The sequence below is a fragment of the Oncorhynchus gorbuscha genome, linkage group LG11 (assembly GCF_021184085.1).
Source record: "Oncorhynchus gorbuscha isolate QuinsamMale2020 ecotype Even-year linkage group LG11, OgorEven_v1.0, whole genome shotgun sequence".
In the NCBI taxonomy this organism is placed as follows: domain Eukaryota; kingdom Metazoa; phylum Chordata; class Actinopteri; order Salmoniformes; family Salmonidae; genus Oncorhynchus; species Oncorhynchus gorbuscha.
In genome coordinates, this window is record NC_060183.1 from 35,797,308 (window position 1) to 35,811,998 (window position 14,691).

Genomic DNA, 14,691 nt, shown 5'->3' on the forward strand with positions numbered 1-14,691 from the left:
AACAAATACTTATTTTTAATGACAGCCTAGGAACAGTGGGTTAATTGCCTGTTCAGGAGCAGAACGACAGATTTGTACCTTGTCAGCTCGGGGGTTTGAACTTGCAACCTTCCGATTACTAGTCCAATGCTCTAACCACTAGGCTACCCTGCCACCCCAAGTACATTTATCGAAACATTTTACAGGTTAATACGGGTATGGAAGAATTTACATAACAGCGCTATCAAAACAGCAGTGATCAGTGCATACAAAGTGAATTTTAAATACATTTTATTCTTTATGTTGTACAAAACATTTTAAGCAGTTTTTAAAAAGCATTTTCTTTACAAATGTACAAAACTTCAGATTATATTACATGCTTTGACTCTGAACAAAAAAAAACATTGTTCAGAGTTTTTAAAGATGATATGAATGTCTCATGTAACATTATTGCATTTTGCAACCACAGTGCATTGAAAGATTGCCATCGCCATTGAGGAGCAAAGTTTTCACCTGATTAAAGTTCAATTTGCGGAAGAAGAAAAACTCACAGACAAGAAACTCACAGATAAGAAACTCACGGACAACCATGTGATACTTGATACTCTTTTTTTATGTTTTCTTAAAAAAAAATCTTTGGTACCTTTTAATACACTTCATTATCTTTGAGCAGTTTCCTGTAACATATCAATTCATTTGTACCTGTAATCAATGGCTTGGAAGAGTAATATAAATGTCTAACACAGTATGAATTTGACAAACAATGTTTCTGATAGAATGGATATAAGGCCTCTTAGGATGTGTTATGTTGTTTCTGTGTTCTGTCTGTCTGAGTCTTGTTTCCCTGATAACTAATACATTTCCAGTCATACGTTGGCACCTGGTCCTCCAAGTTTTGTCGATAAATAGCCTAGATGGTAAATTCCAGTTTTGTCCCACAAAGGAGTTTGTTCCGAGGGCTCTTGTCAAACGTCATATCACGATCCCATTTATGGTAGTGCTGAGCAATTAGTGCTTTTTGAGGTCAGTTCGGTTTCGGTTCAATAATTTTTTTTTTTTAATAATTAGGGTTTTCGATTTTGGTTTTGATTATTTATTTTTGATGTTATGAATTATGTGGGTTGAATGCTGTAACAACACAGAATAAAACTATGAAAAAAGTCTCGTGATAGCAGTGATTGCCCATTACTTCTTATCACTTATTAACCATAATTTGTTCACTTCACTTTAATAAAATATTTTAGTCGCTGTGGATATTCATGATCTCATCTCTTATAGAGCTACTGCCTATTATGTTTGTCAAAATCACTATTGTTATAGTTATTTAAACTAAATAAGGCATTATTTTATGACTGCTGAATACCAACTATCAATTACATAGATCACGTGTCAAACTCATTCTCCTGAGGGCAGAGTGTCTGCGAGTTTTCACTCCTCCCTTGTATTTGATTGATGAATTAAGGCCACTAATTAGTAAGGAACCCCTCACCTAGTTGTTTAGGTCTTAAGTGAAAGGCAAAACCAAAAATCAGCAGACACTACCCTCCATGGAATGAGTTTGATACCCCTGACTTAGATTATGTATTTTCAGGTAGAGATACATTGCAAAGCAATTGCTCTCTATCCCTCTCGATCGCATTTTCTTCTGTCTTCTTTCTCTTTCCGTGTCTGCCCCCCACACCTAAGTAGGCGTGCAATAGATTATTATCATTATAGTTAATGACCACGTTTACTGCGCTAAACTATGCAGAATATTGTCCTGTCGGAAACTACAACTCCCTGCTACATCACATAGTTTGGGCTTGATACTGTGCAATGTGCGCATTGAGCAATTAGTTATTTAAAAAATGAAAAATAACCACCATTTCGGGTTATTCGCTTATCACTAATACATGGACAAAGAACAGTCTTTAGTCATAGGGTTTGAACCTAGCGAGTGTAACACTCTTTGTTGTGAATCACACAACTTGTCTTATTAATGCTTTGACAATGGCTAGAAGGCAATGTTTGGTTTTTAAAGCTACAAGGTCAGGTCTTGGTCTTGGTCTATGGCGTCCAGTGAGTCCATAGGTGTCTCTTCATGTGTAGTGCCAAGTGGTCGGACCTTGAGAAGGCCCTGTCTCATAGGTGTCTCTTCATGTGTAGTGCCAGGTGGTCAGACCTTGAGAAGGCCCTGTCACACTTGGCACACTGGAACGGGCGATGCCCGGTGTGTTTCCTGTAGTGCCGTGTGAGCTCATCCGAACGGGCAAACTTCCAGCCGCAGCCCACCCAGTCACAGTGATAAGGCTTCTCTCCTAGTAATGACACAACACACACACAATACACGCGTGCACAAAGGCACGCACACACACACAGAGAGAGCGAGAGAGACACAAACACAAACAAGGCCGTTAGAATATTGTTTGTTGACCCTGGAATTAAAACAGACCAAACTCTCCTCTCCTCAGCACAGATTTTGTTCCTGTCCTGCAGTGCATGAAGGTTAAACAAATCAGCCTACAGTTGTATTTGAAAAGTGATCAGTATAAACCTGCTGTTGCTGTTTAAATGCCCGTTCATGACACCTGCCAACTGGGCTGCTGTTCTCTCTTTTTAGCTATTTTACCATGATGACGCAGTAGAGTAATTTACTGCTAGCATTACAACAGCCGTTATGCCAGGGTCAAGCAGCACGGGGTAGGTAGCAGGGAAGGTAACAGTTATAGGTGAACATATAGTGTACTGCTGAGGGACATTAACTGGCACTACTGAATAAAAAATTAATGAATGCATGAATAAGTAAAATCATCCTGTCATATAGTAGCTCTATAGTGCAGTTAACACACAAGGGTCACATTGCTGCCTCTTACAAATTGTTCCGTTTCAACAAATTAAATGGATTATTCCAGCCATTAAATGTGTCTCCATTCTACAGACTGTCTCTATACCAAATCATTACCAAATTAATAAAAAATGTAAAGTAAAGTTAATATTAATCCGGTATTAAACTTAATGTTAAAGCTTTCTGCTGTGAATCACTAAAGGCCGACCATTTCATAAACCATAAACTACAGTAATGAAACTCATAACCAAGCGATGCAATAAGAATTAAAAAGTGCCTTCTAAAAATCCTCCTGACATCAAAAAACCTTTTGAAATGTTTTCCAATGAGAAATCCAACATGTGTACCAACCTGTGTGCGTTCGGTGATGTGCCTTGAGGTGAGAGCTCTTGGTATAGGTTTTTCCACAGCCGGCATAGTCACACGTGTGTGTGGCAATTCTCTTCCTAGGCCATGAGCGCCGGCCGCGTTTGGGTTTGGGCTCCTCTGGTAGACTATCGCCACCGGGGGACAAAAGCTCTAGGAGGAGAGAAGAGGATGAAGTGATGAGCTCATCACCTCAATGTTTTCCTCGGAGTCAGGCACCAGAAAATTGTAATGTTGTGTAAAAAAAGGCTCTTGGTCAAAAACACTTAGATTGAAGTTGAACTTACCTTGGTACTGTAGAGACCCACGATGCTGTGGGAGTAGAGAGTAGCCTGTCGGAGAGGTGTGGTTGTAGCCCGGACTGGGCAGCGGGATTTGGGGGTGGGTTAACACCTGGCTGGAGGGGTGGTGGTCCCTGGCCAGTGTGTGGTCCGGAGACAGAGATGAGGCTGATCGGCTGGCAGTCATAGGGCGCCCCCCTTGGGGGAAGCCGTGGCTGTCGAGGTGGGGCCTCTGACCAGCCCTGGGCTGGGAGTGTGAGTTCACCACCCCTAGTTGGAGGTCCATGGGCTGGGTGATGGTGCACGTGCTGGGGTTCTCCTGCTTTATCCTATGGCAAATAAAGGGCAACGAAGAGGAGGAGGGGTCCGTGGCAGCGCCAATACCAACACCAGCTTTACTACTCACATTAATGCTGTGGCCAACCACTGCCATATCCATGGTGGACTTCACCACAAACTTGCCATGCAGGCTGGTGGGATGGAGGTACGCCGTGTCCAGTTCAGGCCTCATCAGCTCCGCCACGAACCCCCCAGAGGGGGACACGTCGCTGATGTCAGGGATAGTGTACAGCATGTCACTGTGAGCAGAGTCCTGGGGAGATGGGAGCTGGTAGGAGGAGTATGAGCCCGGGGAAGGGGACAGGTGCTGGGACCCGCCCGTTGCCATAGCCTCAGCCTGCTGCTGTTGTTGTTGTTCCTGCTGTTGCTGTTGTAGCATAGTGTTGGACAGGATAAAGTCATAGTCCAGTAGGTCCAGATCTTCAGGTTCTTTCTTGGCCATTCCAGTGGAGATGTCCTGGTCAGAACAGCTGCTCCTCTTCAGGTGGGACAGCTCCTCCTTCCATCTCTAGGGAAGACGAGAAACACACATTAAAATCAGTATGAGTACAGAAAGAGAGCCGAGATAATAGGTAATCCATCAACATGATGCTGAAGACTGCCTGATATAACGGTGCTAAACCATTGAGAGACTGGCTGAGGTGAATCTGCTCACCCAGACTGTGTGTCCTTGGTCAAAACATTTCATTGCCAAATGTAAGTACCTGTACATTTCTTGTTCTGTCTAACTGAAATGGGAAAGTGATTCTTGGTCATATCTATTGTTCTGTCTCAAATACGCTTGTGTAATCCCAGGCATGTACAATAATCCCAGACATGTACGATAATCCCAGACATGTATGGATTAGTTCCAGTTTATTAGGATGCTATAACACAAGAGATTTGGATAAGCTTTTCCTGAGAACAACTCACATTTGGTAGGCTATTCTATTCACATTATTGGCAATAGATAAATCAACAGCCTAAATCAATTCAAATCAAATCATAGTTCATTGGTCGTGTACACAGATTCGCAGATGTTATCGCAGGTGCAGAAAAAAGCTTGTGTTTCTAGCTCCAACAGCGCAGTAATACCTAGCAGTAAATAAAACATAAAAAACACGATCCACACATAATCCCACAAAAATAGAAATTAAGAATTTACAGAACAAGCAATGTCAGTGACCAGAATATATACATATCCAATGGAGACTCCTCAGAGGAGGAAGAGGAAGACCATACTCCACAGTTTATTTTTATTTTTTATAGTGCAACATTAAAAAACGTTATAATTTTTAGATAAAACTTTACTAAATATATTAACGTCACCAAATAATTTATTAAAACGCATTGTTCTGCAATGAAGGTCTACAGTAGCCTCAGCAGAACCATGGTGTAGCCGGAGGACAGCTAGCTTCTGTCCTCCTCTGGGTACATTGATTTCAATGCAAAACCTAGGCGGCTCATGGTTCTCACCCACTTCCATAGATTTACACAGTAATTATGACAAATTCATAATTCCCCCAACCTATCAAAGCTCTAGCAGCATGAAATTACTTAATGCATAAACTACAGCTAGCTAGCACTGAAGTGCATAAAATATGGTGAGTAGTTGACTCAAAGAGAGAGAAAGACAATAGTTGAACAGTTTTGAACAAATTATATCTTACAAAATTAAGGAGAAGCATGAGAGAGATTTTTAAACTTTCACTTTCACTTAGCTAACAAATGCAGCTAGCTTGTTTAGTCTACTCAAACACCCGGCTCAAACAGAAAGGGATGCTATGTTAGCTAGCTGGCTCTGTCCATCCAGCACTAGAACTTGTCCAAGTCAAGGTTAGCTTTTGGTTTAATTCATGTATTGCCACTGGGGCCCGCCGGTGTAACTGCTAAACTGCTTTCTGGCTGTACACAGTACTGCATGACTGTAGCGGGTTTACTAACGCGTTAGGTCTAGTAGCTATGTTGACTATGACATGACAACAATGTAGGCTGTGTGTAGCAGTTAGCAGTCATGATATGAAGGTTTTTCTTGGAAAGTTTTTTTTGCCTGGTCACAGGCAGCTGATGTGTTGTGCACTGAAGTCCACAAGCGAAAGGAAAAGGTGATCGGAGGAGAGCGTGTAGATAGTTGCGAGAAGGAATTATACTGTACAACGAGCAGAGTGATCACGCTGTTTTTATGTGGCTGCTATGAAAGTTAACTGTGTTTGTGTGTGATCAGGGGTGTATTCATTCCGACGATTCTGTTGAAAACATTTTCTTAAACAGAAGCAAATGGTACAAAATGGGGAGAAAGATATCTGCATTTGTCCAATAGAAACTCTAATTTGCAACTTTTGGGCTAATGATTACACCCTAGATCAGCTAGATGCAGGCAAGAGTGTGCACGTCGGTATTGAATGTGTCACTGTCTGTCTCTTGACGTGTGCACCTACGTTGTAAACTTTCATTCATAGGCTAGGTTGTAGCAACCTCATGATGGGTACAGGGAAAATTTGAGTATCATGTAGTAGGCTAAACCTATCGATGTTACGTTGAGCTGGGCAAATGGAATATGAATGACTGTCATCCAATATGCTGTAATAGAAATAAGGCTCATAAAAAAAAGAATGATAATCCTCCCTCATCTTAAACTGGACCAACCGCCACTGATATATACATATAATGTATGTAACTATATATAGCCTACATACTATATAATGGTGTGTAAAGACAGTATGCAAAGTATATGAATAGAAAAGGTGTGTACATGTCATGTTTGTCATTTATTATCATGTCTTGTCCCTGTGCTCCCCATGCTATTCGTTTCCCTCTGCTGGTCTTATTTGGTTCTTTCCCTCCTATCCCTCTCTCTCCCCCTCCCTCTCTCACTCTCTCGCTCTCTCTTCTCTCTATCGTTCCGTTCCTGCTCCCAGCTGTTCCTATTCCCCTAATCATCATTTAGTCTTCCCACACCTGTTCCCGATCCTTTCCCCTGATTAGAGTCCCTATTTATTCCTTTGTGATCCGTTCCTGTGCCGTCGGTTCCTTGTATTGTATTCACCATGCTGTGATTGCGTTTCGCCCTGTCCTGTCGTGTTTTTTTGCCGTGATTGTGTATCACCCTGTCCTGTCGTGTTTTGTGCCTTCATCAGACGCTGCGTGTGAGCAGGTGTCTCAGTCGACTACGGCCTGCGCCTACCCGAAGCGACCTGCAGTCTGTGGCCGCTTCTCCAGTTGTTTTCCCCTCTACAAATCTAGAGGATGTCAGTTATTCCGTTTTGAACATTATTAAACTCTGTTTCTGTTAAGTCGCTTTTGGGTCCTCTTTTACCTGCATGACAGAAGGAACCGACCAAGGAATGGACCCAGCGACTTCAGACGCTCGTTACACTGCCGTCGAGTTCCAAGGAGCCATGCTCGGCAGACACGAGCAGGAATTGTCTGCTGCTCGCCATGCCGTGGAGAACCTGGCCGCTCAGGTTTCCGACCTCTCTGGACAGTTCCAGAGTCTACGTCTCGTGCCACCTGTTACTCCCTGGCCTGCCGAGCCTCCAGAACCCAGGGTTAATAACCCACCTTGCTACTCCGGGCAGCCCACTGAGTGCCGCTCCTTTCTCACGCAGTGTGAGATTGTGTTCTCTCTCCAACCCCACACATACTCTAGAGAGAGAGCTCGGGTTGCTTACGTCATTTCACTCCTTACTGGCCGGGCTCGAGAATGGGGCACAGCTATCTGGGAGGCAAGGGCTGATTGCTCTAACAGATTCCAGAACTTTAAAAGGAGATGATTCGGGTTTTTGACCGTTCAGTTTTTGGTGAGGAGGCTTCTAGGGCCCTGGCTTCCTTATGCCAAGGTGAACGGTCCATAACGGATTATTCCATTGAGTTTCGCACTCTTGCTGCCTCTAGTGAGTGGAACGAGCCGGCGCTGCTCGCTCGTTTTCTGGAGGGACTCCACGCAGCGGTTAAGGATGAGATTCTCTCCCGGGAGGTTCCTTCAGATGTGGACTCTTTGATTGCTCTCGCCATCCGCATAGAACGACGGGTAGATCTTCGTCACCGGGCTCGTGGAAGAGCTCGCATCAACGGTGTTTCCCTGCTCCGCATCGCAACCATCTCCCTCCTCTGGCTTTGAGACTGAGCCCATGCAGCTGGGAGGGATTCGCATCTCGAATAAGGAGAGGGAACGGAGGATCACCAACCGCCTGTGCCTCTATTGCGGAGTTGCTGGACATTTTGTTAATTCATGTCCAGTAAGAGGCCAGAGCCCATCAGTAAGCGGAGGGCTACTGGTGGCGCTACTACTCAGTCCTCTTCATCTAGATCTTGTACTACTATGTCGGTCCATCTACGCTGGACCGGTTCGGGTGCTACATGCAGTGCCTTGATTGACTCTGGGGCTGAGGGTTGTTTCATGGACGAAGCATGGGTTCGGAAACATAACATTCCTTTCAGACCGTTAGACAAGCCTACGCCCATGTTTGCCTTAGATGGTAGTCATCTTCCCAGTATCAAATTTGAGACACTACCTTTAACTCTCACAGTATCTGGTAACCACAGTGAGACTATTTCTTTTTGATTTTCCGTTCACCGTTTACACCTGTTGTTTTGGGTCATCCCTGGCTAGTATGTCATAATCCTTCTATTAATTGGTCTAGTAATTCTATCCTATCCTGGAACGTTTCTTGTCATGTGAAGTGTTTAATGTCTGCCATCCCTCCCGTTTCTTCTCTCCCTACTTCTCAGGAGGAACCTGGCGATTTGACAGGAGTGCCGGAGGAATATCATGATCTGCGCACGGTCTTCAGTCGGTCCCGAGCCAACTCCCTTCCTCCTCACCGGTCGTATGATTGTAGTATTGATCTCCTTCCAGGGACCACGCCTCCTCGAGGTAGACTATACTCTCTGTCGGCTCCCGAACGTAAGGCTCTCGAGGATTATTTGTCTGTGTCTCTTGACGCCGGTACCATAGTGCCTTCTTCTTCTCCGGCCGGGGCGGGGTTCTTTTTGTTAAGAAGAAGGACGGTACTCTGCGCCCCTGCGTGGATTATCGAGGGCTGAATGACATAACGGTTAAGAATCGTTATCCGCTTCCCCTTATGTCATCAGCCTTCGAGATTCTGCAGGGAGCCAGGTGCTTTACTAAGTTGGACCTTCGTAACGCTTACCATCTCGTGCGCATCAGAGAGGGGACGAGTGGAAACGGCGTTTAACACTCCGTTAGGGCATTTTGAGTACCGGGTTCTGCCGTTCGGTCTCGCCAATGCGCCAGCTGTTTTCAGGCATTAGTTAATGATGTTCTGAGAGACATGCTGAACATTTTTGTTTTTGTCTATCTTGACGATATCCTGATTTTTTCTCCGTCACTCGAGATTCATGTTCAGCACGTTCGACGTGTTCTACAGCGCCTTTTAGAGAATTGTCTCTACGTAAAGGCTGAGAAGTGCTCTTTTCATGTCTCCTCCGTTACTTTTCTCGGTTCCGTTATTTCCGCTGAAGGCATTCAGATGGATTCCGCTAAGGTCCAAGCTGTCAGTGATTGGCCCGTTCCAAGGTCACGTGTCGAGTTGCAGCGCTTTTTAGGTTTCGCTAATTTCTATCGGCGTTTCATTCGTAATTTCGGTCAAGTTGCTGCCCCTCTCACAGCTCTTACTTCTGTCAAGACGTGTTTTAAGTGGTCGGTTCCGCCCAGGGAGCTTTTGATCTTCTAAAAGAACGTTTTACGTCCGCTCCTATCCTCGTTACTCCTGACGTCACTAGACAATTTATTGTCGAGGTTGGCCTTCAGAGTAGGCGTGGGAGCCATTCTATCCCAGCGCTTCCAGTCTGACGATAAGGTTCATCCTTGCGCTTATTTTTCTCATCGCCTGTCGCCATCTGAGCGCAACTATGATGTGGGTAACCGTGAACTGCTCGCCATCCGCTTAGCCCTAGGCGAATGGCGACAGTGGTTGGAGGGCGACCGTTCCTTTTGTCGTTTGGACAGACCATAAGAACCTTGAGTACATCCGTTCTGCCAAACGACTTAATGCCCGTCAAGCTCGTTGGGCGTTGTTTTTCGCTCGTTTCGAGTTTGTGATTTCTTACCGTCCGGGTAGCAAGAACACCAAGCCTGATGCCTTATCCCGTCTGTTTAGTTCTTCTGTGGCTTCTACTGATCTCGAGGGGATTCTTCCTTATGGGCGTGTTGTCGGGTTGACAGTCTGGGGAATTGAAAGACAGGTTAAGCAAGCACTCACGCACACTGCGTCGCCGCGCGCTTGTCCTAGTAACCTCCTTTTCGTTCCTGTTTCCACTCGTCTGGCTGTTCTTCAGTGGGCTCACTCTGCCAAGTTAGCTGGTCATCCCGGTGTTCGAGGCACTCTTGCGTCTATTCGCCAGCGCTTTTGGTGGCCGACTCAGGAGCGTGACACGCGCCGTTTCGTGGCTGCGTGTTCAGACTGCGCGCAGAAGAAGTCTGGTAATTTTTTTTTCTGCTTCTGCTCCTGGTCTTGCTGGGTCTCAGTCTGTTCCCTGCCATCGCATCTCTCCTGTTCTTGTCCCTGCCCTTGCTGTGTCTCAGTCTGTCCCTAGTTCTCATTTTTTTTTTAGAGTAGTACCCTAGTTTCCCTTTTTATCGTTTTTCGTTACGGTCCTGAGGAGAGGAGTGGGGTTCTTTCTCGGGACGTGCTGGACCGTTTGATCTATGATTTCCTCCGTTGCTGCCAGTGTTCCTCCTCGAGAGCGCCAGGAGCGCTCGGTGAGTGGGGGGTACTGTCATGTTTGTCATTTATTATCATGTCTTGTCCCTGTGCTCCCCATGCTATTCGTTTCCCTCTGCTGGTCTTATTTGGTTCTTTCCCTCCTATCCCTCTCTCTCCCCCTCCCTCTCTCACTCTCTCGCTCTCTCTTCTCTCTATCGTTCCGTTCCTGCTCCCAGCTGTTCCTATTCCCCTAATCATCATTTAGTCTTCCCACACCTGTTCCCGATCCTTTCCCTGATTAGAGTCCCTATTTATTCCTTTGTGATCCGTTCCTGTGCCGTCGGTTCCTTGTATTGTATTCACCATGCTGTGATTGCGTTTCGCCCTGTCCTGTCGTGTTTTTTGCCGTGATTGTGTATCACCCTGTCCTGTCGTGTTTTGTGCCTTCATCAGACGCTGCGTGTGAGCAGGTGTCTCAGTCGACTACGGCCTGCGCCTACCCGAAGCGACCTGCAGTCTGTGGCCGCTTCTCCAGTTGTTTTCCCCTCTACAAATCTAGAGGATGTCAGTTATTCCGTTTTGAACATTATTAAACTCTGTTTCTGTTAAGTCGCTTTTGGGTCCTCTTTTACCTGCATGACAGTACAGCTGTAGTTATGTAGGATGAGCCTTGACTAGAATACAATATATACATATAAAGTGGGTAAACACTATGTAAACATAATTAAAGTGACCAGTATTCAATGACTCTATGTAGCCGACATAGGGCAGCAGTCTCTAAGGTGCAGGGTATAGTACCAGGTGGTAGCCGGCTAGAATAGTGACTAAGGTTCAAGGCACATTAAAGCAATACAGGATGCCACTGCTGGGTATATGCTGTAAATTATAACTAAATTCTTATAGTAGACTACCATCCATTCAGTCAGTGGCCACGCTGAAAAATCTACTGTTATCTACTGGTGCACGCCCCTACTAGAGTGCGGCATGATACAACGTAGCAACACGAATAACTACGAGCAATGACATAATGTCAAGAAATTAAACAAATGTCCATAGAAATACACAAATAAAACCGATTATGACCTGACCTACCATTAAATATGCCTATAGCCCAGACTGTTGAGATAAAAAAAATGCTATGACCATACTCACCAAATTCGCATGTCCCGTGGATTTATTCTTGACAGTCGGGCCGCTTGCGAATGTGGATATGGATGGCAAAAGCGTCCCGCTCAATGCCATATTATCGAAGTCACTTGGTGGTTGCCTGCATAAACAAAAAAAATATGTAAATGTAAATCCTTATCGTTTACTTCCAAAATAAGGAACAGCCTATTCGGATCCAAGCGCACTTTATAATGGCATTGGCCATCCAAAATGCTGCTTTGTCAAACTAAAAAAGCCCGCACCTCATCAATGAAAATATGGTTCTTCTGATGAATTTATTCTGTAAAATACACTGGTTGTTTCAGCATGGGTTACGTAGCCTATTTTACACCGGTTTACAATCCGAGATGATGTTGCGCTACACTTCACTCCAAGCCATGCTTGTGGGCGCAGCGAATGGAACAGGCAGACTGAGAAGGACAACCAGGCATGGAACCGCTGATGCAAATTGATCAGGAGTGAGGCGACACCCGGGGATTCCCTCGTCTCCCTAGCAATCCCGCTGCCATGCAGGGACCGGAGTACAGACTGAACCGACAAAAAGTGACAGCGAGAGAAGGGTTTCCTACTTCTTAAATCATCGCATGTGGACACGCCTTCGTGTTGCTGAGCAACAGACAGGCAGGACAGAAACAACACTTCTCGCTGGCTGGTGAGGTAGAAAAAATAAGGTGCAGTTCATGACGACAGCACCATCTTGCAGGGCTGAAAAAGACAGAAAAAAACGAACTCCGCGCTGTCTCCTGTTTATATCCATGCAAACAGAGCGATGGCAACAGGGAGGCCCTTACACAGCCGTTAGCTTTTTATCCAGAGCTAATGTGGGGGAACCGGATCAACTCAGTTCTAAGGGATAGCCTATAGGTTTCACAGTAGGCTAGTATGGGAATAATGACTTGTTGTTGCACTTATTGACGAGATATTGTAGCTCCTCTACAGAAAACACAAGTGTTCAAGGGGCCTCATTTATCAACCAAGTGTAAATGTTTTACTACATTCTGGCATACCTGGAGATTCTATGTTTTGCGTGTGGCAAAAATGTTCATTGATAAATCAAAAACATATTGTAGGCCTATTATACAATCCTGCCTGGAAAACGCCCCCCATTCACCTTTTATGGTAACAAAAACACCCTCATTTGCAGTATAATTTGGAAATGTTGGAACTGGGCCATGTCCATTTCTGAAAGAAAGCACAATAGCAAATGTGATCTCACTTCTGTAGAGGTGTGGGCAGAATGTTTTAATATTTTTTCAGAACACTAACTTCACATTTTACATGATTGATTGTCTTTTCAAACAATTGAAAAGTAAACGCTGCAGCCCACATACAAAATACGAATTATTGTTCAATATTGTATTTTTTAATAGATGATTGTGTTTCTATCACCTGTCTTGGTATAGGCTCTGAGATTAAATGGGCTATGATGTTTTATTTATTTAACCTTTATTTAACCAGGTGGGCAAGTTGAGAACAAGTTCTCGTTTACAATTGCGACCTGGCCAAGATAAAGCAAAGCGGTTGGACACATACAACAACACGCCTCTATCTCAGTCACAGCAATACTGCAAGCCTACTCAAACTGTCTAGGCTACCGGTCTATTTACATTTGAGCATACTTAGCTAATGAATGAGCAATGGATAAATAGTATTTGTTGTGTTGCAGGAATACACAACGAAAAACATATGATTCTAAAACTCAAAGTAACATTTTAGGCTACATGCTGCTATGCAATCTCTTTACCAATGGCGTTTTAATATTGTTATTAGCCTACCATTGTTATAATTCCTGTGCATCAAACAAGTTCAATAAATAGCCTACCAACCTTTGCAGGAAAAGTGTCGCAAGAGTATTTTTTGTCAGATAGCACCTTTGATAATGAGGCCCCAGGACTGGGGACTCCCCACTCTAGGCTACTGTATAGGCATTCCCTTGTCTGTCACTCTAGCCTATGCGTCCTTGTGATAGTAGCCTATACAGTAAGTACCCTTATAGCCTTATAGATTTCCAATATGATAGCTCCAACAGTTCTTACATTTCAAACATTTCTGATTATTCTCTAACAATTATTCAGCACCTATTACCTTAAGTGAATAATAACGTAACAAATAAGGAACAGAATGCAGCTATTTCTTTGATTAATAAATGCATAGGTTACAATGTTCTTTATGCTTATCACATAATATTTGTAGAGTTGCCTACTATTGTAGCATATGGGTAAGTTATTATTAGCTTAATGTGTGTCGCTTATGAGCTGAGTGTGTATTGTGTAACCTCATTGTGTACTTTGCCTGTGCAATACAATGGCGTTTAACAATTACACTGGCCTACTACAGGTGTGTCACTGATTGTGAATGACCAGGTACAATTGGCAATGATGGCTGGTAAAATAGACTTACATTCCAAAATGCATATCAGACGAGACTTTGCAATAAATGGTTTTGTGGGAGTATCTCAGTATTGCAGACAGACATCTGCAATGCACCTGCCTTAGGTGAGTTTTGCATTTTGCATATTGAACTCCATGTCTGTGATCAGCTCATACATAAAGCAAACATAAAATTAGAATAGTTTTGGATCACTTCGTGTTTCATTTTAACTATGTATCTGTACTTTTTCAAACCCTTCTGGTTTAATTGCTGATCTCACACCATGTCTTGTTATCGGTGAAGGAGTATGACAAGAACATTATTAATCTACTTCTGAGCCTCACATGAGATCAGCATTACAACATGCTTTTTCTGCATAGCTTTTTCTGAATGTCCTTTCATAGAATAAACAAGTTAACTTTCCATAAAATAAGCAGTTAACTTTCCTTAGAATAGTCAGTTGGAGTTACAATTATGTCTAAACACTCAATATACTGGCATATGACTACATACGGTACATCTAGTTATACTACTTATAAACTTGTAGGATCTCTGAATACATTCTCACGTTGTTTTTGAAGTGGGCTGAGGCTGTGTAGTGTTTGCTTTGAGCTGGAAGCCGACATAAATGCTGTGTCCCATGGAGGTCTATCAGCTTAGAGTTCTGTGTCGAGAGCAAACACTACTGGCTCACCAATCCTGTTGCATCAGGATCTTG

At 43.9% G+C, this 14,691-nt stretch overlaps 1 protein-coding gene across 1 annotated transcript; it reads right to left on the bottom strand.

Moving 5' to 3' along the window:
* Nucleotides 1-253: 253 nt before the first annotated feature.
* LOC124047769 (Krueppel-like factor 4) lies at nucleotides 254-12,156 on the bottom strand. Its single transcript, XM_046368077.1, has 5 exons — nucleotides 11,846-12,156; nucleotides 11,589-11,703; nucleotides 3,457-4,297; nucleotides 3,155-3,322; nucleotides 254-2,276 (listed from the first exon to the last, which is right to left on the bottom strand). Exons 1-5 carry the CDS (start codon nucleotides 11,848-11,850, stop codon nucleotides 2,101-2,103), a joined length of 1,305 nt encoding a protein of 434 aa, XP_046224033.1. The 5' UTR covers nucleotides 11,851-12,156; the 3' UTR covers nucleotides 254-2,100.
* Nucleotides 12,157-14,691: the final 2,535 nt, after the last annotated feature.

Excerpts from the sequence above, each read along its gene's own strand:
- LOC124047769 (XM_046368077.1), bottom strand. Across the intron at positions 4,298-11,588 it reads CCACGGGACATGCGAATTTG|AGATGGAAGGAGGAGCTGTC; the intron begins GTGAGTATGGTC and ends CGTCTTCCCTAG. Across the intron at positions 3,323-3,456 it reads TGGGTCTCTACAGTACCAAG|AGCTTTTGTCCCCCGGTGGC; the intron begins GTAAGTTCAACT and ends CTCTCCTCCTAG.